Here is a 26,265-nt window from a genome sequence, read left to right as displayed (position 1 = left end):
CCTAAATACATAAAAGGAAATTGAGCATGACTCAGGTTCATAATAGAACAAATTCTAGTTAAAACATGTTTATTAAACCAAGATGGAAAATAAACATGGGATTTAGAGAGATTGGGATGCTGACCAGTAATTCTAGAGTAATAATATAAACAATTCTGAATATTTCTAGCAACCCCACGAGACGCCTGAGTGATAAGGATCAAATCGTCAGCATACATGAGATGGTTGAAATTATGCTGCAAATTGCTATTAAAGCCAGGAATCAGATTGTTATGAAGATTAAAATTAAGCATAGAAGTAAGAGTTTGAGACACAAGGATGAATAAGTATGGTGAAATAGGATCTCCCTGACGAATTCCTCTAGAAGGAGAGAACCAATTTGTGGCTCTACCATTAACTAGTAAGTAAAAAGAGCAGGACTGAAGACTGGAAGCAATCCAAGAGATCCAAAGTGGAGAAAAATTCATTTTAGCAAGAATGGCAAGAATTGCACTCCAGTTGAGTGTATCGTAAGCTTTTTCAATATCCAATTTTATTATCATCCTAGGGGGGCTATGGCTATCATTTTCTATCGAGTGAGCAACCTCTTGCAAAGCAATAATATTATCCATCGGACACCGATTTGGCACAAAACCACTTGTTCAAAACCAACAAGTTTATGAATAACAACTTTTAATCTGTTGGTAAGAAGTTTAGAAATGATCTTAAAGAAAACATTACACAAAGAAATGGGACGAAAATCCGAGACAAGCCTAGGCTTATCAATCTTCGGGATGAGAGCAACATATGTTCTACCCCAAGAAGAAGGCATACAAGAGGTTTTAAAAAAATGTTGAATTGCTTCAAAAAGATATTTGCCAACCACATGCCAAAATATTTTATAGAATTCAACATTGAAACCATCGGGTCCAAGGGACTTACCTGGGGGAAGATCAAAAAGAGCACGGTGAACTTCCTCCAAGGTGACATCCCGAATGAGCAATGTTTTATCTGAATCTGACAGCATAGGAAGATCGGGAGGGAGAGCATCGGTTAAGTTTGTCAAGTTGTTGGAAGATTCGCTCCAAAGATTTTGATAAAAGTTCATGAAGGCGAGATCAATGTCTGAAGAATCACTGAAGACATTGCCATTGCTATCCACAATCTGAGCAATAAAGTTAGAATGAGAGCGACTATGACAAAGAGCATGGAAAAATTGAGTATTCTTGTCACCATCCAAAACCCACTGTAAGCGAGCACGCTGAGCCCACTTAATGCTATTCTGGAGCTGCAATGCAGCAAGCTTGGCATAAAGATTCGTCAGAACAGGTTGATTATTAGGATCTAAATCTGATAATTCCATACAACCAATATCCGCTTCAACTTTAAAAATCATAGCATCCAAATTATTCACCCCCAAACGAGACCAGAGAATGAGCTTAGAGCGAGTACGGGAAAGAAAGTGAGTAAAAACCTTCATGGGACTACCATGGGGAGAAAAATCCCAAGCTTCACGAACACAGTTATGACAACCAAGATAATCAACCCAAAAGTTATCAAACCGGAAAGTTTTCTTTTTAAAATTAGAAGATAAGTTAATAGTGAGAAAAAGGGGAGAATGATCCGAAAAAGAACGAGCAAGATGAGTAAGAGAATAGGATTTAAAAGTACCGTTCCACTCCAGATTAACAAGGCACCGGTCAAGCTCGCCCAACGCATTTGACGGAGCCCGTGTTGATTGTTGCACCGGTGAAAGCGTAGCGACATATTTAAGATCAGAGAGGTTATTACTATTAATAAAATGGTTGAAAAAATAAGATTTACGATTATAATTAGTGAAGGGACCATCCCTGTGCTCATCTCTGGAAAGAATAGAGTTAAAATCTCCCAGAATAAGCCACGGAAACCCAAGAGAAGAAAGCTTAGAGAGTTCATGCCAGAGAAATCGTTGAGAAGAACAGCGAGAAGAGTTATAAACCACCGAAATGAGAAGAATTTTAGAAAACGAAGAGGAAACCACTAAATGTAAAACACGACGAGAAACAGCGATAGGAGAAACCTGACCGATGGCCGAGTTCCAAAGGATAAAGATACCACCTGAATAGCCATCATCAAGAATAGAGGCCCATTCCCAATGCCTAGGTATTTTCTTGCAAAGGCGCTCAACCCGAACAGAGTTGGCGTGGGTTTCAACAAGGTAAACCAATAGAGGCTTAAGCTTTATGATGAGCCGGAAGAGCCGAGAAGAAGTATCCCGATCGGAGATACCCCTACAATTCCAACAAAGGATTTTAGCTGGATTCATAAAAAACATATTTGAAAAAAGGACAGAAATTTAAATGGAGAAGATACATGCTCAAATCAACAGAAACCAGAACCCTCTGGTTCCAACCTTCCCTTCTTGGGTGAAATCTCATTAGTGTTTGATCCTTTCCTTATGAGGGCTTCCCGTCTGACCTCTGCCTGATACTGACCCAGCGTCATTGAGTCATCGGGACCATCATCAACATCATCTGGCATTTCATCATCGTCGTCATCGGTTGAGCCCTCCTCACCATCACTGTCCTCCTCCATATCGCTGGATTCAAGGGCAGAGGAGACTTGAGCTACAAGGGAGTTATGCAAGTGACTAGGTGGAGGGGAATGAAGAGAGACATCCGGGACAGATGTACGCAAGATAGGGGGAGGGGAAGCGTTTCTTGGAAGATTGTTCAGCTTTAAGGCTTCTCGGGAGTTACGAAAGATAGCGTTTTGAGTGGGTGTGAAGGGCGGTGGATTGTCTCGAGCATTGTTGGTTAAAGAGTTTTGAAATGAAGAGTCGTGCAGCAAGGGGGGCTTCGAGATTAGACGTGACAAGAATATAGTGGGAAGGATCAGCAGGGTTACTTTCAATGCAAATGGTGGGGTTCTCCATGTTGGGATCAACAGCTAGATTTACCACAGGATCATGATCAAGAGGATTTGTAACGGCAACAGACAAAGAGCCGTCATGGGATGCGTGCATAGTGGAGGACCACCCACTGCCAACGACACGGGATCCGCCACGTAAGCGGTGCAAGGCGGTGCCTCGAACTCGGTGTTTTTCGGGTCTCCCGACCGGGCCGCAGGCGCGAGGTCACGTGAGCAGCACGAACAGCGCCACCACCACGGCCCCGAGCTCGGCCACGCCGACGAGAGACCAGAAGCCATGGTCCGAACTCCGATTCCGGGTTATCTTCCGCACCAGGGACGAAAACAAGGTCAGCAGGATCCATGCATTGATCAACGTCGTGGGAGACCTGGGAAGTATTCTCTACCGGCAATCGTATGCCATGAGAGGGCAAAGAGGACTCACCGGCCCCAAACAACGATGATCGGTTGCAAGACTTGCTACCATGACCAATGAGGCCACAGTTGTAACAAAATGTCGGTAAGCGTTCGTACATCACAACAACAAACACCCTATGAACATCATCTCCGATCCAGAAACTTCGGCAAAGAGGCTTCGATAAGTAAATTTCGATGCACACTCGAGCATACTTGGATCTTGCCAATGTGGATGTAAATTCATCTATTTTTATAAGATTTCCAAATTTACCGGCTATAGAGTCAATGGCCAACATTCAACAGGCAAGTTATGGAACTGAACCCAGATGGCCGCTGAATTAAGCTTAGCAAAGCTTGCTTCAAAGAAAGGTTTCCATGGAGATAATTGAAGTATAATGCCATTTATGGTCCAAGGCCCATCAAGAAGGAGACACTGCATCACTTTCTCATAAGGGCATCTTATCAGTAAAAAACCATTGGGGAGATCGGAGATAAAAACCTCACCAATATCGCTCCATCTGTTCAGCAAAAACGACTTGACTTGCTCGAATGGAGGAGATTTCCCAAACAGTTTTCCGTAGAGAGCATATTGGAACTTCATGCGACCTCTGGTAATAGCATCTTCATCCAGACGGACAAAGCAAGAAGTGGAAGATTTGAGTTTACTTAAAAGCTCGGCGTTATGGAGTGGGGAGTTATCTAGAGTTTGTGTCAAGGAGGAGGCAATTTGGGACCACGATTTGGAATGAGGAGCGGGAGGGGGTGGCTGACCCCCGCTTGCCATGGCAAGGGGGGGTGCGGCTTGGCAGGGGGAACTCAGAGTGGCAGAGGGAACTCAGCGGGAGAGTGGATTTGTGTTGGCCAGGTCCTTTCTCCTTTTCTCTTTTTCTATGTCTCTAAAATTAAGGCATAGAAAAAGCTTATATAAACACTTAGTTTAGTTATTTCTTACATTTATTTTATGTACTCTTTATATATATATATATAGTCGTGATATCTTAATATCATTGTCTCTATTAAACTATGGAGTACAAAATAAATAAATATATTTTCTATTGCATAAAAATAATTATTTCAATGAAGTTGTGAAAAATAATAAAACAAATTTTATTTTTTTTATAAATTATTAAAATTATGTTTCTCTAATACACGTTTTGAGCATAGAAAGATATCCTCCTAAGTTTGATATGTACAACGAAAACTTAATTAAGTAACCGTCCAAATCAAGGACTACATAGTTCAGAAAGAACCAACATCAGTAAATCTAAAATCTTACTGAAGAAAAAGCTTTACAAGGCATTACTTTTAGTCGTGAGCCCTAGCAAAACCCATGACATCTAGAGGAAAGAAATGCATTTCATTCATACTTGGCCTGTGCTGCATGTTTATTGAGATCAATGCGATTGAGATAAGGCTTTGTAAGTGATCCTTGGTAGAGATACTTGCCAACTTTGAGTCCGCCTGTGACATGGTACAAGCCCTTATCTGAATATAAAGAAACTGGTCGCCCATCCAAATCCACACTCAACACACCACCATTCACCATTCCATTTGGAATTTTCACATTATACTTCTCTAGAGCAACCAATAATTTCCTTATAAATGGATACTTAAATATTAGATCCCATAAACGAGTCTTCCCCTAAAAATGGCACCAAAAAAAAAATAATAAATAATAAATAAACAACAGCAACAACATTACTAAATTGTAATTAATTTCTAGTAAATTTTTCAACGAATTTTTTATGAAAAAAGGTGTATAATAAATAGGATTAAAAAATCATACCGCTGTAAGGCCAATCCAATAGTGGCCTTCCCTATCATAACGTATATTGTCAGGGAACCCAGGCAAATTTTGGATGAAAAGCTCAATGGTTCCCTTTTTCTCATCCTTGATGTGATATTTTTTGCATTGCCTCCTGCCAGGCCAAACAGATGATTATATAATTTGCATAACATTCCTCGGTAAATAATTAAACAACTATGGATAAAAACGTATTTGCCCATCTAACATAGGGGAAAAACAATGCACTTTGACTAATATTAGACACATTAATTATGAATATGTCTCACTTTCGATGTTTACGGTATTATCTTAGGTCAATAAAACTATTTAAATTATTACCATTATATGAGTAATTATAACAAAATAATGTGAGAAATAAATTTTTCTTTCCTTACAACAGGATAGTTGTATTTCACTATTTCTTAATCCTCTAATGATTGGTTGGGATTGCATCATGGCTTATCCACAGGGTAAAGATATCGTTTAGGGGCCGTTGAAATGTTTCCGTAAGATAACGTTGTGGCACATCGTTCCCAGAACGATGTAGCACGAAAGCTATCTCGGTCATACGCCATGACATTTTATGTTTGCGGGCTATTTCCCGAAAGTCTCTGAGGGTGGCCAATTATAGAGCCTTCCACGCTCTGGACGCCACCTCAAGACCTTCGCGGAAACATGCTTTCAAACATAAAAGTGTGGTACGTGAGCGATCGGGAGACAAGTTTCGCTACGCATCGTTCATAAAAACGTATGTACACAACGTTATACTTTACTGAAACATTTGCAAGCAGCTGATACTTTACCCCTTATCCACATTTATATATAGAAAAGAAAATTATATGCTCTTATAATTTATTCTTAGTTCAAAAGCTTCTACTAATAAAATATTATAAAGTCATGAACAAATGTGACAGTGAGATTTGAACTTGGGACTTTTTAAATATCCCACGCTATCACCTTTAGCAATGGGGCTAATGATGCTCGGTTATGAACTATTTGCCAATTTTCATTAATTTTAGTCCAAAAATATATAAGTAAATAAAAATAATTTGTAGCAATTATATAAACAAATATCATATTAATTTTTTTAACAAGGTATATAATAATTATATAAGTAATATTAAAAGAACAGCACTAGAGTTAGAAACATAGTAGAGCTGGTGGACTTACAACAATGTCTCACAGAAAACAATGGCATGTTCATCAGGAGAGAGTGCAAGACCATTGGCGAAGTAGAGGTCTAGGGCAAGAACCAGCGTCTGATTTGTCTTCGGATCATAACTCAAGAGTCGTCCGTGCGGCCTCGCCTCCATCACGTCCAGCATATAATCCTTGAGCGGATATTTATAGGACGCGTCAGTGAAGTAGATCTTGCCATCTAACGTCACATCTACGCCGTCAGTTAATCCAAATCTCAATCCCTCAGCCGACTCTGTTAAAAGCTCTACCTTGCCCCTCTCTCTAATCAAAAGAAGCCCCTATATTTTTATTTTTTTTAGAAATAAGTCTAATATATTTATCAAAGCAATTAAGTAAATATGATATAACCGGGATAATTTAAATAATAAATAAATAAAACCCGGATAGATTAATGGCTTTCGCTTTCATTACTAAAAAATAAAAACAAACTAAAGTTCTCAATAATTCACCCGAATTAGACTAAGTCCGTGGCTCACAGACAATTGGTCAAACACCAAAAAAATAAATAAATAAATAAAAGGAATACTTATTATGTAAGTTAAATACGTTTGCATTGATATTCTTATATATATATATATAACAGTTCAGAATCACTATACATTTGAGTTTAATCTTTTAAGTCCAATTTTCTTGAATTTTTAAAGGGATAAAAACTGCTTTCAAACCCATAGGAACTAGAAAATAAATAAATAAATGCCGGCATAAAATAAAATTCTTTTTTTAATCCTAGTATCAAATGCATAATAAATTTTTTTTTAAAAAAAAAAAATCTAGTACGAAAAACACAAACCTGATAAGGCTCGGCAACAACAAGACTTCCATCCTTTGCCAAGGCGAGCCCAAGAGGCCGGCCACCGACGAAAGTCCAGTTCTCAACCTTCAAATAATCATCATCATCATCTCGGAGATTCACTGTTTTTATCCATCCATCGTCACAACCAGTAAAAAGCAGGCCCCTGTCAGCATCATACGCTAAGTCCTCGGGACCAAAAAGAAGCCCCTCCCCTACACGCTCGCTCACAGAAAGAACGTGGTTGTGTCTCTTGGGCACTGATATGGTCTCCGAGAAGTAGTCATGATCGTTTGGAAGTGGAGCTGCGTCAAAGGTGTCAAGCTGATAGATGAAGGAAGAGATGAGTATGGGGATGATGAGAAGGAGTAGAAGGAGATACCAGTGGAAATTGGCCATGATTATGTGAGAAGAGAATTGGATGGATGCATATAAATTGATTGGGAATTGGGATATTTTTATAATTTAGAATTGAGTGATAAGTTCAATGCTAGTTGCTTGACTTTTAGCGATGATTGTTGCCAAAATCAACGAAGAACCACACTATATTAAATACTTTTGTACTTTTCTTTCTGGAAATGTCCCATGAGAACGTGTCAATTATTCCAATAGTACTGTTTTTTAAAAAAAATTATTTTACCAAGTTTATCAACTGTTCACGTGAAAATCCACCATCCTGTGGATGTAAAACTAAATTATGCCGGCCAGGCCTGGCATGGGGCAGGCTGTGCCGAAAATGAGGGCTAAGTTCAAGGGTGAAGCCAATCTAGCAGTTTTTTTAAACCCCCAATTTTTAGAGGCCTTATCATTAAATTTAAACTTACAAAGTTTTAAAAATATTATATTGATTATAATAATGATTATTTATTATAATAAATTAATTTTGAGACCTCATTTAGTTTAAAAATTTTCAAATCTTATCAGTGTAATTATAATGACCGGTGTTATGCCCGTGCTATGCACGGGAGATATGAACGTAATAGATAATGTAAATAATAGTGTTTGCACGGTTAATAATCTTGTTTGGATACTAAACTATACCTATATTTCAAAACGGATACCGCATTTCAATTTGTTTCTTTTCGGATACTACACTTTGATTTCTGTTCAGCGGGAGGATATCTGCGCATTCCGATGGGAATAAGTTCACGTGGATGCCGGATTAACAACGTGGCGAGCGTTTTGACAGGCCATCTGCTGACATGGAGCACCAGTTATTATTTTTTTAATACACGTCACCAAACATAAGCCACGTCATTTAAAAATATGAGAACACGTCATCATCACCCTCTTCTCCCCGAGTTCCCCAAGCTCCCCGAGCTGGAATTCCTCTTCTTCTTCGTCTTCTTCATCTTCTTCTTCTTCTTCTTCTTCTTCTTCTTCTTCTTCTTCTTGTCCTGTCTTTCTTCATCTTTTCCCTCGAACCAGGTGTTTGCCATTAGATTAGAAAAACATTAACAAAAAATCGATGGGAAACTCCTAATTTAACAAAAAATCAAGGAAAAAAATCACCAAAATAGATGAAAATTCCAAAAACAGAGAAACAAAAAGGCAAACAAGTTGTTTGGATTGAAGAAAATCAAATGACATCCATTTTCTAAAAAAATAAAGTTCTTAGCCTTCTTTTATGTTTCCCTGCATTCGAAACACACTGTGAGGCAATTTTAGGCAACAAACAGCATAGATGCAAATCCACACAAACATTCAAATGATTCCAATAAACCCTGGCAACCTGTGCAATTAGCCAAAAATAACATTAAAATCTGGCAACAAACAGCATAGATGCAAATCCTCACAAACATAACTGTGATTCCAATGAACCCTGGAAGCCTGTGCAATTTGCCAAAAATAACATTAATTAAAGGCAACAAAAACTTGCATAATCAACTCTTGCATGTACTAAAGTGCTATGAACCACCACAAAATTTACACAGTTTCTAAGATGTTATGAAACACCACAACATTTAGGCCATGTTTGGATAACCCAGAAATCCTACATAATCGGTACATTACAGCAAAAAAAAAAATATTTTCACGGATTTATGCCATAATGGGCATTTGGGTACCTAATTTACACCCCAAAAATCCTACATAATCGGGGGATTCTGCCAGAAAAAAATATTCCAGTGGAACTGGAATATTTTTTTATTATGAAAGTTGTGACCCCTCAGTCGCCCTCTCTCCTTCGCCCGAATTCCTTTCTTCTCAAAAACTCCATTGGATTTAGAGCCTCAGGTCGCTGCGTTGCCAACTGCCACGCCCAGAAGCTTGAAGCCATTGCCGGAGTGGAACATCCAAAGCACCATCCTACCTCCGGCAGTACGTGTCACCGGTCGATGAGCGGCAACGCCCGGCGCTGAAAGCCATGACAACAAGGTTTAGGATTTGATCTAGGGCACCCGACTCGCAGATCTATAAAAAGGGTCTGGTGTTGCGGTTTTCTTGTTCCACCTCTTTTCATTCTTCACGCGCAGCGAAAACCCAGAGAGGTGTCTTGAGCTTTTCTTTCGGATTTTTTTCTTTCTTCTCATGTTTAATGGTCATGCTTTTAATTTCAAAGGATTTGATGTATAAAAGTTGGATCTTTGTGATTGGTTTTGTTGAATTTATGGGTTCTAATGGTTCATTGCAATAGCATTTGATCGAAGATCGTGATTTTATTCAGAAAAAGAGTTTGATCTTGATTTCATTTATAAAGGTTATTTTTTTTTTTTAATTGTTTTGGTGGTGTTGTGGTTTTGGATTGTTTCCTACGAAGATCAATAGAATACTTTCGTTCTTTTGAGGGTGAATGTTGCCCATGCGGAGTAATTTATGGAGACTTGAACTGAGGAACATTGACTCGTTTTTAAAGCCAACGCTGCCAATGCTTTGGGTAGTTTTTGGAGACGGGAAGTACTCACTTCTTCTTTGATTCATATGCTAACTTTTTTCAGCCTTGTTTAATTTTTTTTCCTTTTCAATAATCTGTATAAGTTTGTGTTGTGTCCTTATTTATGATTTCCCTGTTTTGATGCTCTAGTTTTTTTGTACTTTACATTGATGGGGATGCTTATGAGATGTGGCTTCATTATAATTATCTTGTTAGGAAAGGAATTTCAAGATCTGTGTTTCATTCTCATGATTTGAAGACCAGAATTTGGAAGGGAAAGGTTGCCTAGCGTCTTAGCATTTTCTTGTGACTATTTTTTTGTGGTTCTCTTCTATGATTTGGGTCTTTGATGATTTTTTTTAAGTTATCTCTTCCCTTTTGAAGTTGTTGCTTTTGCTTGACATTTGATGTGCCTTGGACTTAACATCTTATAGTGATTGTGCAACTACTGTTTGTCATTGTTTTATTGTTTATATGACACCGCTTCATGTTTTATTCTTGTTGACAAGTTTTCATGGATTGTGTCCATCGATGATTAAGTGAAGACAAAAATGTTTGTGTGGATTAACATTTGTTTTTTTTTAATCTGATCTTGTTTCTATGTTACTCATCTTTTATATTATCATTCTTTGTTGGTTATGATTATCATCAAAGGATGATCATGTATAAAATTTGAGTTCGTATGTCTCACTGTCTTGAATTATTTACTCTTAAAATCCATTGACTCTGCAAGGTTGTTGTATAGAATGCATTTTCCTGACCCTCCGCAATACTCTGATGTGATGTTGAAGTTTTTGTATAGAATGCATTTTCCTTTTCCTTTTGTTTTTCCTTGCTATTAATCAGGTCATATTTGAAGTTTTGTGCCTCATGCTATTGTGGGTCTTTATTATTGTACTTTATAAATTTAAAATTGACAAACATCACTGTCATTGATCGAGTTGAATGATAAGGTTCATCATTTTGGCTTTCCTACTTCTTTTTAATTCCTTTCAAAATCATTCTGAGGGTGTTTGCTTGTGCATAAAATGGATGTTGTGATCAAATTTTACTGTGTCTTGGTAACTGTCCTGCTGGAAATAGTATATTTCTACTCTTTACTTTCTATTAGAGCTTTCTTCATTAGTTCTCTGGCATAACTGTCAAATGATAAGTATCAGCTATTAACTATATAATAAATATCACTGTATTGATATACCTGTTCTTTTAAAAATCCGGTTGCTGAACTCACGTTCATTAAACATGTGGAATGTCATACTTTTTTGTGGCTTAAGTTGTGTGCTAAGAACTATAAATAATTGGACAAGACTCAAAGTTAGCAAGATTGATGTATTACGTTAAGGCTTCCTGATTGCCTTTTATGTAGTGACACACTAACTAATTATTAGTGGATACATGTGAAATATATAAACTTTTGCAGGTTATGAGTCATTTATTGCTTCTTTGGCACTAAACTTTCATGCCCAGGATGTCTGACCCTTTTGGTTACTTCATTATTAATCCCTCCTCTCTAGCCTATCAAATGCTCTTGTTTTTGTCATCTAGCTAGAAAGTAATGTATTTTGAGTATTTTGACCATTATTTAATAGGTTTTGGCACATTCTTCTATACATTAGGTTGTGAGCACACATTATGGATTCAACTGCTTTTAATCACCAAGAATAACACAAATGAGATTTAATATTGCATTACATACCTAATGTTATCTTCTATTGCCTATATCAATCTAGCTTTGGAAATTGAAAGACATGTTCATGAAAAATCATACTCGGTTCATTTAGGACAGTGTTCAGTAGTTAATTGCCTTCATTACATGCATTGCATCTTTAATGTTTTCCACCTTTTTTTGGCCCAAAAATAGCACTGTTTGATAATTTTTGAATTCTCCAAATCTATATAATTCATTATGCATGGAATTTCTAGGTTGACTTGATTTAATTTTCATATTTGTACATGTTTGAATTGCTAAAACCACAGGACAATTCTCCACTGATTTAAAATACAAATGTTTCAGCCTTGTCTAAACATCAATGTTGAAAGTTTTACTTTGCACATATTTTATAGTGCTTCATCAGTTATGGCAAGTGAAGGAAGACATGAAGCTAGGGCAAAGTGGAATGAAATTCACAAGGCTCACCTAGTAAAATTATTAGGTGAGTATAATACTCCTCAGCAGTATCGTTCACAAAATGGATGGACCAAAGAAGCATGGAACAAGATGGTCCGCGACATGATAACCAAGTTTTTCGAATCCAAGCATCACCTACAAGCCAAAAGCATTAGAGCAAGAGTTGAAAAACCTACAAGCTTCTAAAAGGGTTTTCCCGAATTAAGTGGCTTTGGATGGGATTATGAAAGACATATTGTGTCGGCCTCGATGATGTTTGGGCACCACTACTAGAGGTATGTACATACATAATGACTGGTTTCATTAATTACAACCATCTAATTTGAAAAAAAAAAATCAAACAGAGGAATAGAGATGCAAGGAAGTGGCATACTAGACCGTTTTCATATTTTATGGCATTGCAGGAGGTTTATGAGGGTAAGCATATATTTTCTAATATTTTACATTTACAAACTTGTATTTCACTAACATATTATATATTTAAAATGTAGGGAGATATGTTGAAGGCAAACGGTCTCATGGTATAGAAGATTATGAAGATATCTCTCAATCACCAGTGCACACCCCAAGTCCAAGTGTTTTTACTCCAAACGATTCAAGGCAACAATCACCTACACACGAGACTGAGGATAATGATATCATGCAAGTGGAACCGCCTAGTTCTCAACCACGGAATCCTCAAACTCAAAGTTCAAGCAATGAAATTCTTCAGGGACTAAGAGATCAAGATGGACATAGAAGAAAAAGGGAGCGAAAAGGCAAAAAAACCGCAAGATTCATCATTCAATATGGACAAGTACATTGCATTTCGAGAGTGCGAGAACAAAGAATATCTCGAAGTTCTCAAGGGCACTCAAGTAGTGGAAAAACACACAATATAAGATTGCATGAAGGTGTTCAATCAAATGAGTGGCATTTTCACTTAAGAAGAAATGTTCAAAGCTACCCAAATTTTCACTAAAGATAAGAGTTATCGTGAACTCTTCTTATGTCTTCAGGAAGATCATAAAGTGCCATGGCTGAAAAATGATGTTCTCTAAAATTGAGTAGAAGATTATTATGAACTTGTTATCTTGAACTTGAATGTTTTCATAAGCACAAATTTTTTTCCCATGAACTTGTTTTGATTATGAACTTGTAATCTTGAACTTGTTAAATATCCTTTTGTTGTTAAAGTTGTCATGGGAATCTTTTCATTATGTGTAATTTTGATTGTAGGTCTTTTTTTTTTGTTTAGCATGAATTTGTTAATAAGTATCCTTTTGTCTTGTAATATACTCTATAATGCTATTTCAGTATAGGCAATGGTTTTGAACAAGACCCAAGATTCATTCATCCAAAAGTGCTCGGCGATACAATGGATAAGAAACAATTTTATGATTGGACATACCTATGGTCAAGCTCGGTGGTAGCTACAATAATCATTCCACATTTGCATTGCTATTTCATCTCTTTTACGAGCACTTACATTTCGCTCAGAGTTCATAGTGTCAACATCCTCTCCATATGACTCATCTCCATTAAGAACAATAGTTTCTTCGGCTTCATTATCGAAATCCTCAACATCATCTGTACCATTATGTATACGGATGAAGTAATGCAACATACAACTAGCAACCACTATATCAGTTTGAGAGTCTATTGGGTGAAAAGTTGCTACTTTGAGGATTGGAAACCTCATCTTCAAAATGCCGATGATGCGTTCAACATGATTCTGTAATGACGCATGTCGTAAATTAAACAGTTCTTTATAATTGCTCAGTCTAGTTTGCACTCGACCTTGCTCCTTCAAATGATAGCTAGGGACTATGCATAAAAGCCTTAGAAATGATTCAGTATCGAACGTTGAAGAATCCCTAGTGTCGAGAGGTAACCTTTCCAACCAGACTCATAAACCCGATTAGCTTGAAATATATAAGGCTCCAAGCGAAATTCTCTTTTGTAACGTTCCTCATGACCTTGAAGAATTTCTTGTACATATGCATCACCTATAAGAATGGATGTGTGATGTTCTACATTTCTGAAAGGTGCTAGACATTCTCTTAACCAATTGCTGAGCATGAGTAGATCATCTTCTTCATTTTCCTCCAAAGATTTAAAGGAATCCATGGTGAAACAATGGTTACAACTATGAATTTTTCGAGTTTATGTGTAAAATGCAAAGGAATCATGTTGTGTATAAATAGGGAAAAATGATAGCGGCTATAATTATAATGACTATATTTGCACTGCTATATTTTTAACGGCTATTTTTAAAAATTTTAATTACCAGCGATTTATAATCAACAGTATATTTATTATATAATAATTATTTATTATGTAAAACAAACACTCATTATGTAAGAAAAAATATGTAATAATTTTTGTAATATTTTTTTATTTTGTTACCCAAACACCCATTCTGTAGGAATAAAATATGTCATAATTTCTGTAATAATCACTTGCATTTCCTACATAATAAAATTATGCCATATTTTTTTTATTTTGCATCCAAACAAGCCCTTACATAGTTTCCAAAATTTACATAGTATGTTTCCTACACTTAAAAACCCATTCAAATTGCACCACATGCTCCATCACAACTTTTACCCAATCAATGTGCATCACCAAAATTAGCAGACCCTCCAACACCAGGTGGCACCCATATCTTCTTCTTCTTTGTGGCATGCACATGTTTGTCTTTGATTGTAGCTCTCATTGCAGGAATTCTTAAGGAAAGTGATATTTTTTTTCAATTGAGTTTGATCTGATTGAACCATATGCTCTTTCTCTTTAGCAGTAGTATTAGCTGGGCATCTTGCAGTAGAAAGTTTTTTCCCACGTCTGGTTCTAGTTGACAATTCAGTCCTATTTGTCCTTGTGGCAGCCATGGTTGTCCTTCTAGTGGAAGGTTACTCGTTTGCCTCAATAACCTGGAATGGCATACTTAAGTGTTTTCATGTAGGTAGTTTTAATATAATTTCAACATATGCATTATTTATAGTAATGCTCACGTGATGTGAGTTCTATTGATGCGATTACTGTTGCTGTGAGAGGGTCCAGTGTTAGTGGTTACGTGAGGAGATCAACACATTCGACGGGGAATTAATTTTTGAATAGCTGAATAAAATGCAAATGAAAGGAAATAATGAAAAATAATATAATTTCAAACCTGAATGAAATGATCCTCAAGAACATGGGGATCAATGGCAGCCATAGGATCTATGCTCTCACCCTAGAAAGCATAAAAAATTTAATTAAAGTCCAAAATGTTAAAATGCACTTTGATTTTTGTAACTCACAAAAATAAAAAAATAAAAACTCATCATTCCACGAAACATCATTCCCTAAAAGCGGATGAGCACGTCTCTCTCTCTTTATCCCACGGGCAGTAGTCAAATATGTTTATGTAATGCAAATGAAAAACCAATTTCATCGAAATTAATTTAAAATTAGAACATACACGCACCATCATGAAATCTTTTGTTATGGCCAAGCTTTCTACAAATTCTACACCTCAATGTTATACCTTTCTTGCATACCTTGCCTTGTATGAAGCCCAGATCTTGCTCATCTTGCTCTCTCCTTCTAAGCAAAGGTTTTTTGCTTCTCTTATTGTTTATTGGTTCAGGTGGATGAATGGGCGTATGATCACTCTTGGGCCAACAGTCTCTACCATGGGTTGGGTGCAAGATATGAGAATATGTTTTAAGGAAAGTGGACACTGTGTAACACTCATCCAAATGATTCTGAGGCCTATCTTTGTTATAGTAAATTGCCGAAATCCCATGACTACAAGGAATTCCTGTAAGTTGTCATTTCCTACAACTACAACTCCTTTCTTTAATATCAACAACATACTGTCCATCTGTCCCCAAAACTTGATACTTTTCCCCTCCAGACCAAGTTGACATGCACCTGTTACTCATCTCTTTCAATTTCTCCAATTTCACGAGAATCTAAAGGCGAATTGTTTTTGCATTTCTCCATAGCATCTCTGTATTCTAACCATTAGCTTAGTTTTGATCATTTCATTCATAGTAATGATGCCTTTTTTGTTCTAGGCTGGTAGGGATTAGACTGTTAAAACACTCACACAAGTTATTTAAAAGCATGTCACATTTAAATTGGGTTTGGAAGTGACATCATCCATTGCCTTTTGAAAGGCTGGAATGTAACTAGCCTTTGCACATATCCATAATTGGTCCTTAAGGGTCTTACCTTTATAGTTTTTTTTAAAATTTGTATGGATATGTCTCACACAGAATCGATGTTCACTACTTGGGAATAAGTATTCAATGGCAGGAATAAGACCCTATATTAATGCCCAATTTCATTCATCATAGCCAATAAACAGAAGGAAATAGGACAATTAACCAGCAGAACAACAAAAATGCAATTAGTGACTTGATGAAATATTAACTCAACATAACAAATTAGGTTAGAGTAGAACAAATTTACCTTTTTGTCTACTCGACATAAAAGCCCATTTTTGAGTATTATTTATGCCCAAATCTTCAGCCAGCAACATCAAAAACCACTGCCAGTTTTCATTTTTTTCCCCTATCAACCCATGTACCCTTGAGAGGATATATCTTTCATCATTGGCATCTATGCCTACAGCCGAAAGCAATTGGCCACCATATAGGCCCTTCAGGAAACATCCATCTACTAAAATTATGCGCCTGCATCCCTCCAAAAATCTAGCTTTGAGTGGCCCCAAGCAAACATACATTCCTGCAAAGACACCTTCATTGCATTTGAATTTCACTGTTAAATTGGCATGCGTCCTTAATAGTTCAAGCCTATAATCATGAAGCATCCTTATTTGTGTCTTTTCATCACCATCTATCATCCTTTCAAGAAGAAAATAAAATAATATAATAAAAATGTTAGGGCAAAGGCAGGGAGAAATAAACTGGACATTAGATTACATACTAGATTGCATAAAACAATCAACAATAATTCTTGACATGGACATGGATAACAATTGAGCAATAACTCCAAGCATTATAAGTTCAGATTACATAAATTCCAAGCATTATAAAAACAAATATTAATAACAATAACCAATGGAATTGATTAAGTTCAGATTGCATAAACTCCAAGCATTACAGGTGAGCAATAATTGGACATGGATTACATACCAGATATATTATAAAATATCAGGACATAACAGAAATAATGAAATTAGTGAGATTTACCTAAGAGCAATGCATTTGGCCCTGCATGCTTTCAGTTTGCTTATGTCAGCCTGTTGGTTGAGCTTCACAGCTTGAATAATTCCTGCAATCTTCAAAGAAGGATCAGCTCTAAACTGGTCTAGGTAATTGGTAGCTATCCACTGTGCATTCACATGTTTATTATTGTGATCTTTTGTGCACTCGTGCTTCAGATTTCCAGATTTAATTTGCACACAGTTGCCTTGTCTTTATACATAGGGGAAGCCCACAAATACCATGGGCAACCTCGTTTGCAAAAAGCTTTGCATCTTTTCTTGTTGTTAGGCCTAAAATTCATGATGTATATGTTTCGTATACCATAATTCCTGACAGCTTCTCGGAACTGTTGAAAACTTTTGAATTTCATACCAATTTTGAGAACTAGATCTCTCATGTCAGTCTCTTCATTAAACTCAGCATACTTGGGCCTTGCAGGATCCAAGTTTTCCTCATCTATGCTTGAGCTAGACTGTAAGTGATTAGAGTCATTAATGTCAGATTCTTCATGTTCAACAATAAGGTCAACCTCCTTGCCAAGAAATCGTGCAACTTCTTCAACACCCGCTTGCTGATCTGCTTGTTGTTCTGCTTGCTGGTCTTGCCTCTCATGTTCTTCCTCCTCAGGATCATCCTCATTATGTTCTTTCTCAAAGTCTTCCTCAGGATCTTCTTCTTCTGGTTCTTCAAATTCATCACTATTGAAACTGTAGTCCGAATCATGTAAGTCACTGCCTTGTTCATCACTTTCCTCCTCCATTTCTTTCCCTGTATCACCAAATGCAAAGCTTTCTAATCCAACATCTTTTCCCAATTGCACAGTTGCTGCACCATCAGCTTCCCTTGCAGTATCTTCTCCCAATTTAGCATAAACATACATAACCTTTCTTCTACGGTCAACCTTCCTTGCCACTTCAAGAGCATCAAAGTCATTTTTAATTTCAACTAATGCTTTATGCCCATGATTACTTTCTAGGCACCAAAAAGTAGTACCATCCACATGTAACTTTAACCCTTTAGCCATGTTAAGTATTTCTAATTTAGAAATCTTATCTTGACAACAAAAATCAATAAACCCTACTAGCTTGTAGTCATCCCACTTGTAAATATCACCACTTGCGTATACATGTTAATTGTGAAATAGTCTGAATTGTGTTCTGGATTAGAAAATTGAAATATTGTTATGCTACTGTACACCAATTAATAAAACTAAACTACTATGATATAATTACACTATACTGCTAGTATCTAAACAATTGTTAACTAAACTATAATATCTAGGGCTAGATCTACTCATTTTTTGATAGAATGGCAGGTGAACCAATACATGATTCAATTTCTAAATGCAGAACAATTAGATGAGAATGGCAGGTGAACCATTACAATGGTTGCAACTACACTACTAGGGCATAAGTAAATTAGGATGCTAACATTCAAAGTCTTTTATTTTTAGAATTTATGATCTGAATATTATACCCTAATTATATTATTCTGTGAAGACATTTTGTGAAGATGGTTTCATCTGTTATTTCATTATATGATTGTTAAACCTAAAAGTAGATGTTAAATGTTTATGTTTCTTAGGTTTATGTTAACAATTGATGTTTGGCTTAAATCATCATTCTTTTATATATTGTTTAAAATCAATTACCATCTTTATATCCAATCTTGTCTTCTGCTTTTGCCTCTTGCAGCCACATCTTTGACACGGGCTCACCTTCCAGTTTTTAGAAAATAACAAATGATGAACTTCTAATGTTTAATTGCAATAATTAGCGATGGTTTCTCTTTTAGAAACCTAGTCATTGCTAGATGACAAATATTTTAGAAACCTAGTGATTGCAATAATTATCTGATTTAAAACTTAAGCTTTTTCTTATCTTGAATAACATTTACATGGCTCATTCACTTGTTTACCTATGCTCTAGATTACTTTCCTTAACAAAAGTGTTCCTTTGAACTATCAATCTCACTACCATCTTGAAGTTCAGGTTAAGCTTTATATTAGAATCTGAAAAACACATCCAGTCTTTTAATTGGGCTAGTAATACACAACATTGGCAGCCAATGGTACAAATTTGATACCACAAATTTGCTAATGAGTTGCTTTATTTTTCTCCATATTGTGACTCTTACATGCACCAATTAAACTTTCTTGTCATATTTTGTTTGTTTATACAAAATATTGAAGTAACTTGAGTCCTAAATGGCATTATAGATTTCATTAAACCCTAATTAGCTTATTGTTATTTACCCTTACAAAACCTGAGTCGTAAATGGCACAATATAAAGCAAATTAAAAAAAAAGACATAATAAGGGCAAATCCCTTAGTTTACTAAAAAATACCTAATTTTGGGCCCACACTTAACCTAAATACCTTCAAACGTAATTTCCTTGTAATTTCTTGAAGGAGAGAAGCACCTACCGCATTCTGAATCTTCGACATCCACAGGTCATATGACCCAATTGGCTTCCATGTTCAAACCTAGAACGACTCCTGAATCCTCACTCCCGACTCCCGTATGGTTATGCCCTAGTAAATGCTGACCTCCGGTGAATGCGCAACACCCCTCACTTACTGCACTTCTCACTTACTGGAGAAGAAGGAGAAGACAAAGAGAGCGAAGAAGATAAAGAAGTGCTCAGGAGACGGGGGACTGGGGGAGAAGAGGCTGATGATGACGTGTTCTCATATTTTTAAATGACATGGTTTATGTTTGGTGGCGTGTATTAAAAAAATAATAACTGGTGCTCCATGTCAGCAGATGACCTGTCAAAACACTCGCCACGTCGTTAATCCGACATCCACGTCAACTTATTCCCATCGGAAATGCGCGGGTATCCTCCCGCTGAATGGAAATTAAAGTGTAGTATCAAAATAAAAAACAAATTGAAATGCGGTATCTGTTTTGAAATATGGGTATAGTTTAGAACCCAAACAAGATTATTACCCGTGTTTTTACCAAAGACATAATTATCCATGAAATTTAATTTATTCAAGCTTTGGAAAACAATAAACTTAATCTAAATTTTAAAAAATTTTGTTTATTGGTTTTTCCAATATTGACCTATTATATGATTCTCCAATAAAAACTATTTTTAAAGTCCAAATTAGGAGTTAGGGTTCCCCCAATCTATTAGCATAGTTCAAATATGGATTGAAATTGTTGTTTATATAGTAGAGTGAATAATGAATAATGAATAATGAATATGTTATATATATGTGAGTGTATATATATACTAATATATTATTATAGAATATCTAAATCAAATAAAACAAACAATTAGATTATATTACCTTGTTAGTATTTTAGGAGAATGTCTACAAATAGTTGATGCAATTGCTATTAGCAATGACTTATGATAATCAGGGGCGGAAGAGGGGGGTGCGCTTGAGCACCCCCTTGACCCCAATTAATGATATCTATATGTACACACACACACACACACTTATAGGCAAGCACTAGACCTGTCCAAGGGCCGAGCTACCCGCCAGAGCCCGAAGGCCTGCCAGAAAAATGGGAGGGCTTGGACAAATATATGAGACCTGATGGTCGGGCTTTGGACAAAAAAAAGCCCGTTTTAAAAATGGGCCGGGTTTGGGTTTTATGTTTTTAAGCCCGGCCAGGCCCGAAAATATATAATATATTTAATAATTTAGAAAAATATTAAAAAAATTTCGGGGGAGTGGAGACTTGAATTAGGGTTTTCCTTGTCTATAAATACCATTGCTAACTCCTAAGCCGTCTTTTTTTTCCTCCTCTCTTCTTCTAGTCTTCGTCCCTTGTCGGCGTTTCCCTGCAATCCCCCTCTCATCTCCTCCAGTTTCTTTAGATCTCTTTCGGGATTCCTCTGCGAGAGCTTGCTCAAATCGGATTCGTGTCTTTGAGGTTTGTGTTCTTTATTTCCTTTTGTTTTTGTGGTTTTGTTGAGTTTTTGGATGGTTGATCGGTTTTTGGGCAGTGTTGTGTGTCTTGGTGAGTTGTTGGATATGATGTTGGTTTTTATGGTTTTTTTATGAATTATCTAGGTTTTGTTGGTGTTTTGGCTGGTTCGTGAAAAAAGGGTGCTCTTCAACCCACAACCACCCTCCATGCATGGTTCGTGAGTTAGAGCTTGCTTATTTTTCTCTCTCACAAGCCAAAGCTTGCTTCTCTCTCTCTCTCTCTCTCTCTCTCTCTCTCCTTTTTCTTGCTTTCATTGAAACACCATCTAAAAGTAATGTTTCTTAATTATTATACTTTATAAAAGTAATGTCTTTGCCTATACATCAACAAATACCTATATGATCTATGTAAGAATAAGCTTTATAATTTTGTTTGATATGAATAAATTTGTATTATCTTTAATAAATTTTTTTGAAGTAATGAGGAATATAAAAGTAATCAAGACACAAGTAATAAAGGGATAAACATAAAACAAAGAACAAAGTCTATTGGACCACATTAAAATTAATTAGATTAATTGGTTGTTGTAATATGAAAATCATTGGTGGGCCACAGTATCATTACACATCCATGTGTGCATGTCTGCCCATTTGTGCTCCTCTTTCTAACATCAATTCATATCTCCACTAATTCCTAATTCTGCACACTGGTTGAATTCCAGTACACGGAACCATAAAATAGCATTAATTCATGAATCCAAATGTTCAATAATAACTTGCTGCATTCATTGTCACTTGTTCAGAAATATATATATGTATATGGTTTATCCATTAATGTTGCTTGGAAATTAAAAAGGCAATGCAAAGCATAGAGTATATATGACAGACCTTAAGAAAATAAATGGATTTATTTATTTTCTTTCAAATGACTAGTATGTTTAAACCAACACTACCATATTAATTTTTAGAACTTGATAGCATGTTCTTTTTTCTCCTTATGCTATTTTTTTTATTATAAATCAAATTGTGCATTTCTCTATTATTCTAGTACTCTTATACATTTAGAATGTTATATTATTGTAGGACTTGAATTTCATGACAATGGCAAGTTCAAATACTCCTATAAATGTGGAGGATGGGTACATTGAGTATGAAAGTGCTTCTAAGCGTCAAAAAACAACTACATCAAAAGTGTGGGATGATATGAAAAAGCTTGAGTGCAATGACAAGGAACTAATAAAAGGCACAATGCAATCACTGTAAGGCCATTTTATCTGCTAAATCCTCTAGTGGAACTTCTCATTTAAGACGTCATTTACAAGGTTGCCTCAAAAAACATAACAAAGACATTAGACAATACACACTAACAAATCAGCCAAGCATAAGAGGTGGGTCACTTATTAAGAACTATAAGTATGATGAAGAAGAATGTCGTAGAGCTATGTCAATTTTTTGTATGTGGCAAGCATTCTTTTAGCATAGTTGAAGAACCGGGGTTTAAATATTTGATGAGTATTGCAAGTTCTAACTTCAAAAATATAAGTAGACAAACAGCAACTAGAGATGTTATGCGATACTATGCAAAAGAAAGAGAGCATGTCAAAGAAGAGTTAGCTAAAGCCCCCGGTTGAATATGCTTAACTTCTGATAATTGAAAATCTGAGCATAATACTGATGAATATATTTGTGTTACTGCACATTGGGTTGATAGTGATTGGAAATTACAAAAAAGAATAATCAGATTTAGAGCTTTGACTCCTCCTTATGATGGCTTAAACATAGAAGATGAATTTATTATGTGCTTGACTCAATGGAAAATAGACAATAAAATTTTCAGCATCACATTGGACAATGCTTCTTATAATGATGTCATGGTTTCCTCTCTTAAAAGTCGTTTTCGCGCCAACAGGGCTCTTTTATGTGATGGTACATTTTTTCAAATTAAATGTTGTGGACATATTGTTAATCTCATTGTTCAAGTTGGTTTAAGACTTGTTGATGATGTTGTTAGTAAAGTTCGAAATGGGATAAAGCACATTAAAAAATCTGGTCCTCGCAAGAAAAGGTTTTATGAAATGGCTGAAAAAACTTTTCACTTGAATGGAACAAAGAAATTGCATCAAGATGTGTGTGTCAGGTGGAACTCCACATATTTAATGCTTGAATCTGCTCTATATTACAAAGATGTGTTAGATTATTGGGGGCAACGTGATAAAGACATTCATTGTTTTGCACTTTCTATTGAAGAATGGAGAAATGTTCAAATCTTTTGCAAGTTTTTGAAAGTTTTTTATGATGTAACTCGCATGTTCTCGGGTTCCAAATATCCAACTTCAAACATTTACTTTAGAGGGGTTTGGAAAATCTACAATGTCTTATTAGACACTATTAAAGGCCCACACACATTCTTGAGTCCTATGGTCAAGGAAATGCAAGAAAAATTCAATAAATACTGGGCAGAATACAGTTTGGTATTATCTTGTGCTGCCATTTTAGATCCTCGCTACAAATTAAATTATGTGGAGTATTGTTATACTAAACTCTAGGGTAGTCATGCATCGGAGTTTGTCCAAACTGTTCTCAATACTCTTAAAATATTGTTTGATGAGTATTTGAAGAACTTCAAATCCAATTCTTCATCTTTGGTTGGAAGTTCAAATGTTACGAGGGCTAGTTTTGCTGAATTCAGCTTTGAAGATTCGAATGTTAAGTGAATTTGATAGTCATGATGAGACTGAAGATTACAAGCACTATCTAAATACATCTAAAGTTGAAGGTGAAAAATCACAATTAGATCTTTACTTGGAGGAAAAAGAACTTGAGTTGAACACTGATATTGACATTTTGGACTATTGGAATAAAAGCTCTATAAGATATTTAGAACTTTCAATATTAGCTCGTGATCTTTTGGCAATTCCCATATCTACTGTGGCTTCAGAGTCGGCTTTTAGTATTGGAAAGAAAGTCATCAATTATATTAGGAGTTCACTCAAATCAAAAAAACAGTTCAAGCTGTTGTTTTGTTTGGATAAATTGGATGTACTCTAGAGGATTTTTCAGCTGGTGAGTAATTTTTTGTTGTTTTCTATGTAGAGTTAAAAATATTTTTTATCTATATGATTCATTTTGTTTGTTAGTTTTGCAAATGACACTAGGATTGGAAGATGAAGCATTAGTTTCTAGTGATGATGAAGATGATGAGGAAAGTTGAAAGCTACTGGAATGACTTCTTAGGGTAAAAACTAATTTTTGTGCTTTATATGAAGTTTAGTTTATTTATTTAATTTTGAAGAACATGAGTATAAGGAAATGTTTACAATGTTACAATTTCCACTTTTCCTATATGTGATCAACTTGTCAGCAATATATCATTTTGATTTTCAAGGTAGTTCTTGAGTTAATAAGCTTAAGTGTACCATTTCTCTTAACTCTTTTCTTGATTAATCTCATGTTTGTTATTTTTGTTCCTATAAGTTTTTGAAATCTTATGCAAGTAATCTATTCAATCAAAATGGTTGTTTTCATTTCATCAGAGTCATTATGAACCAGTCCCTGTTATGCTGTTTAAATTGAAGGATGGTAAGATTGAAGATATCATATATCTTGAAGAAAATAAAGGAGTGTGCACACCATTTCTCCATGTTTTTGGTTGCCCATATGAATTTAGCAGTTTACTTTAGACCAGTTAAATCTTTCAGTCAGGTGAAGTCAGATTTGATATGCTTCCATGTGCTGTTAATGATGTTCATGTTCATTTGCTCATGGTTTGCTTAACATTTAACATGGTTTTGCTTCTAATTTGGCATGGATGTCAACTGATAATATTGCCACAAATGTTTATTTCCCTATTTCTTTGGATGGCTCCCACAAATGTTTGACAGAAATTATTCCCAAGTGAATTATTTTGTGCACTATTTGGATGCATATGAAATCTTGGCTATTTTTAATTCTTTGGATGATAAACAAGGCAGTTGTTGTTTAGAATATTGCAGGTATCATTAGCTGTGAATCGGTTGAGCGAGGATCTCACAGCAAACTATGTCAAGCTTGGGATGAAAGATTATATCAACTTAAAGCTGAATTTCTCTGAGGCTTCTAATGTGCAATAGCTCATTGGTTTAACAAAATATCTTTTTAAAGAAGACACACATGTATATTATTATGTATTATAACTTTATAAGAGTTATATTTATACATATGAGTTTTATTATGTGTGTGTAAATATATGAGTTAATATATATTGTTTAATAAAAATAATAATTTATAGGACGGGTTTGGAGCATGGCCTTGGTTTAAAGCCCATAAAATATCAGGCAGGCTTCTGACCAAAGATTTAAAGCCCGTAGTATTACCGGGCCGCGCCGGAGACCTAGAACGCCGTAAATGTACTACTGCCTGGCCCGGCCCGCCAGCGACTGAAGCCAGGCCAGTGGACAGGTCTAGCAAGCACACCTCTCTCCTCTCTCTTTACACCATAAAAATGTCAATCCAGTGATACTATTGACCTACAATATTTTGACAAAAATTTTACAAAATATTTTTCCTTATTTGACTGTTAATATTTTACAAAGTATTTTATGTAATAAAATTTAGTATTTAGCACCTTTGTTTTACAAGATTAATTTTATACAATATAAAAATTATATTTTTATTTTGAAAATGTTATAATTTATTATTTTACAATTTTTATAAACTATATGATACTCATACTAAAATATATTTTTAAAATTATTTATAAAAATATATAGTTTATTTCTTTTGACGCTTTTCTTTTGTTGATTTATTATAGCTGTGTCTATAACCACTTATTTTTATTTTCGTCAAAATTGGATGATCAAAGCAGTGTGACATGTCATTTTACCGATATATCATATCAATATGGAGAACGTCGCGCATTTTGTGGATTAGATCATTGGGTTAACACCTCCTTCATGTCGATTCTCCTGGTTTCCACCACGAGTGGGCAGTCAAATCACCTACTCCCGCGAGAATCTCAATTTCCCATCCTGCTTTGGTTTATTTATTATTAAAGTTTTCTTGTTTGTAGTTTATTAAGCCATTACGTTCATCAAAGTTTTGTCAATATATCTAAAATGTCTCTAGTAATACTTTTGGATTA

General features: G+C 35.7%; 1 protein-coding gene and 1 non-coding gene across 2 annotated transcripts; one reads left to right on the top strand and one right to left on the bottom strand.

The window, feature by feature from the left end:
- Positions 1-4,473: 4,473 nt before the first annotated feature.
- LOC120270390 (protein STRICTOSIDINE SYNTHASE-LIKE 5-like) lies at positions 4,474-7,556 on the bottom strand. The gene is made up of 4 exons (XM_039277385.1): positions 7,062-7,556; positions 6,242-6,549; positions 5,072-5,204; positions 4,474-4,927 (listed from the first exon to the last, which is right to left on the bottom strand). Exons 1-4 carry the CDS (start codon positions 7,458-7,460, stop codon positions 4,643-4,645), a joined length of 1,125 nt encoding a protein of 374 aa, XP_039133319.1. The 5' UTR covers positions 7,461-7,556; the 3' UTR covers positions 4,474-4,642.
- A 2,250-nt stretch (positions 7,557-9,806) lies between these two features.
- Positions 9,807-9,898, top strand: LOC120281837. The gene has a single exon (XR_005542813.1). It is a non-coding gene; the product is annotated as a small nucleolar RNA Z159/U59 (small nucleolar RNA).
- Positions 9,899-26,265: the final 16,367 nt, after the last annotated feature.

The sequence above is a fragment of the Dioscorea cayenensis genome, chromosome 2, assembly GCF_009730915.1.
Source record: "Dioscorea cayenensis subsp. rotundata cultivar TDr96_F1 chromosome 2, TDr96_F1_v2_PseudoChromosome.rev07_lg8_w22 25.fasta, whole genome shotgun sequence".
NCBI lineage: Eukaryota > Viridiplantae > Streptophyta > Magnoliopsida > Dioscoreales > Dioscoreaceae > Dioscorea > Dioscorea cayenensis.
Note: the sequence above shows the minus strand (reverse complement) of the source record. Positions and strands in the feature narration are given on the sequence as shown.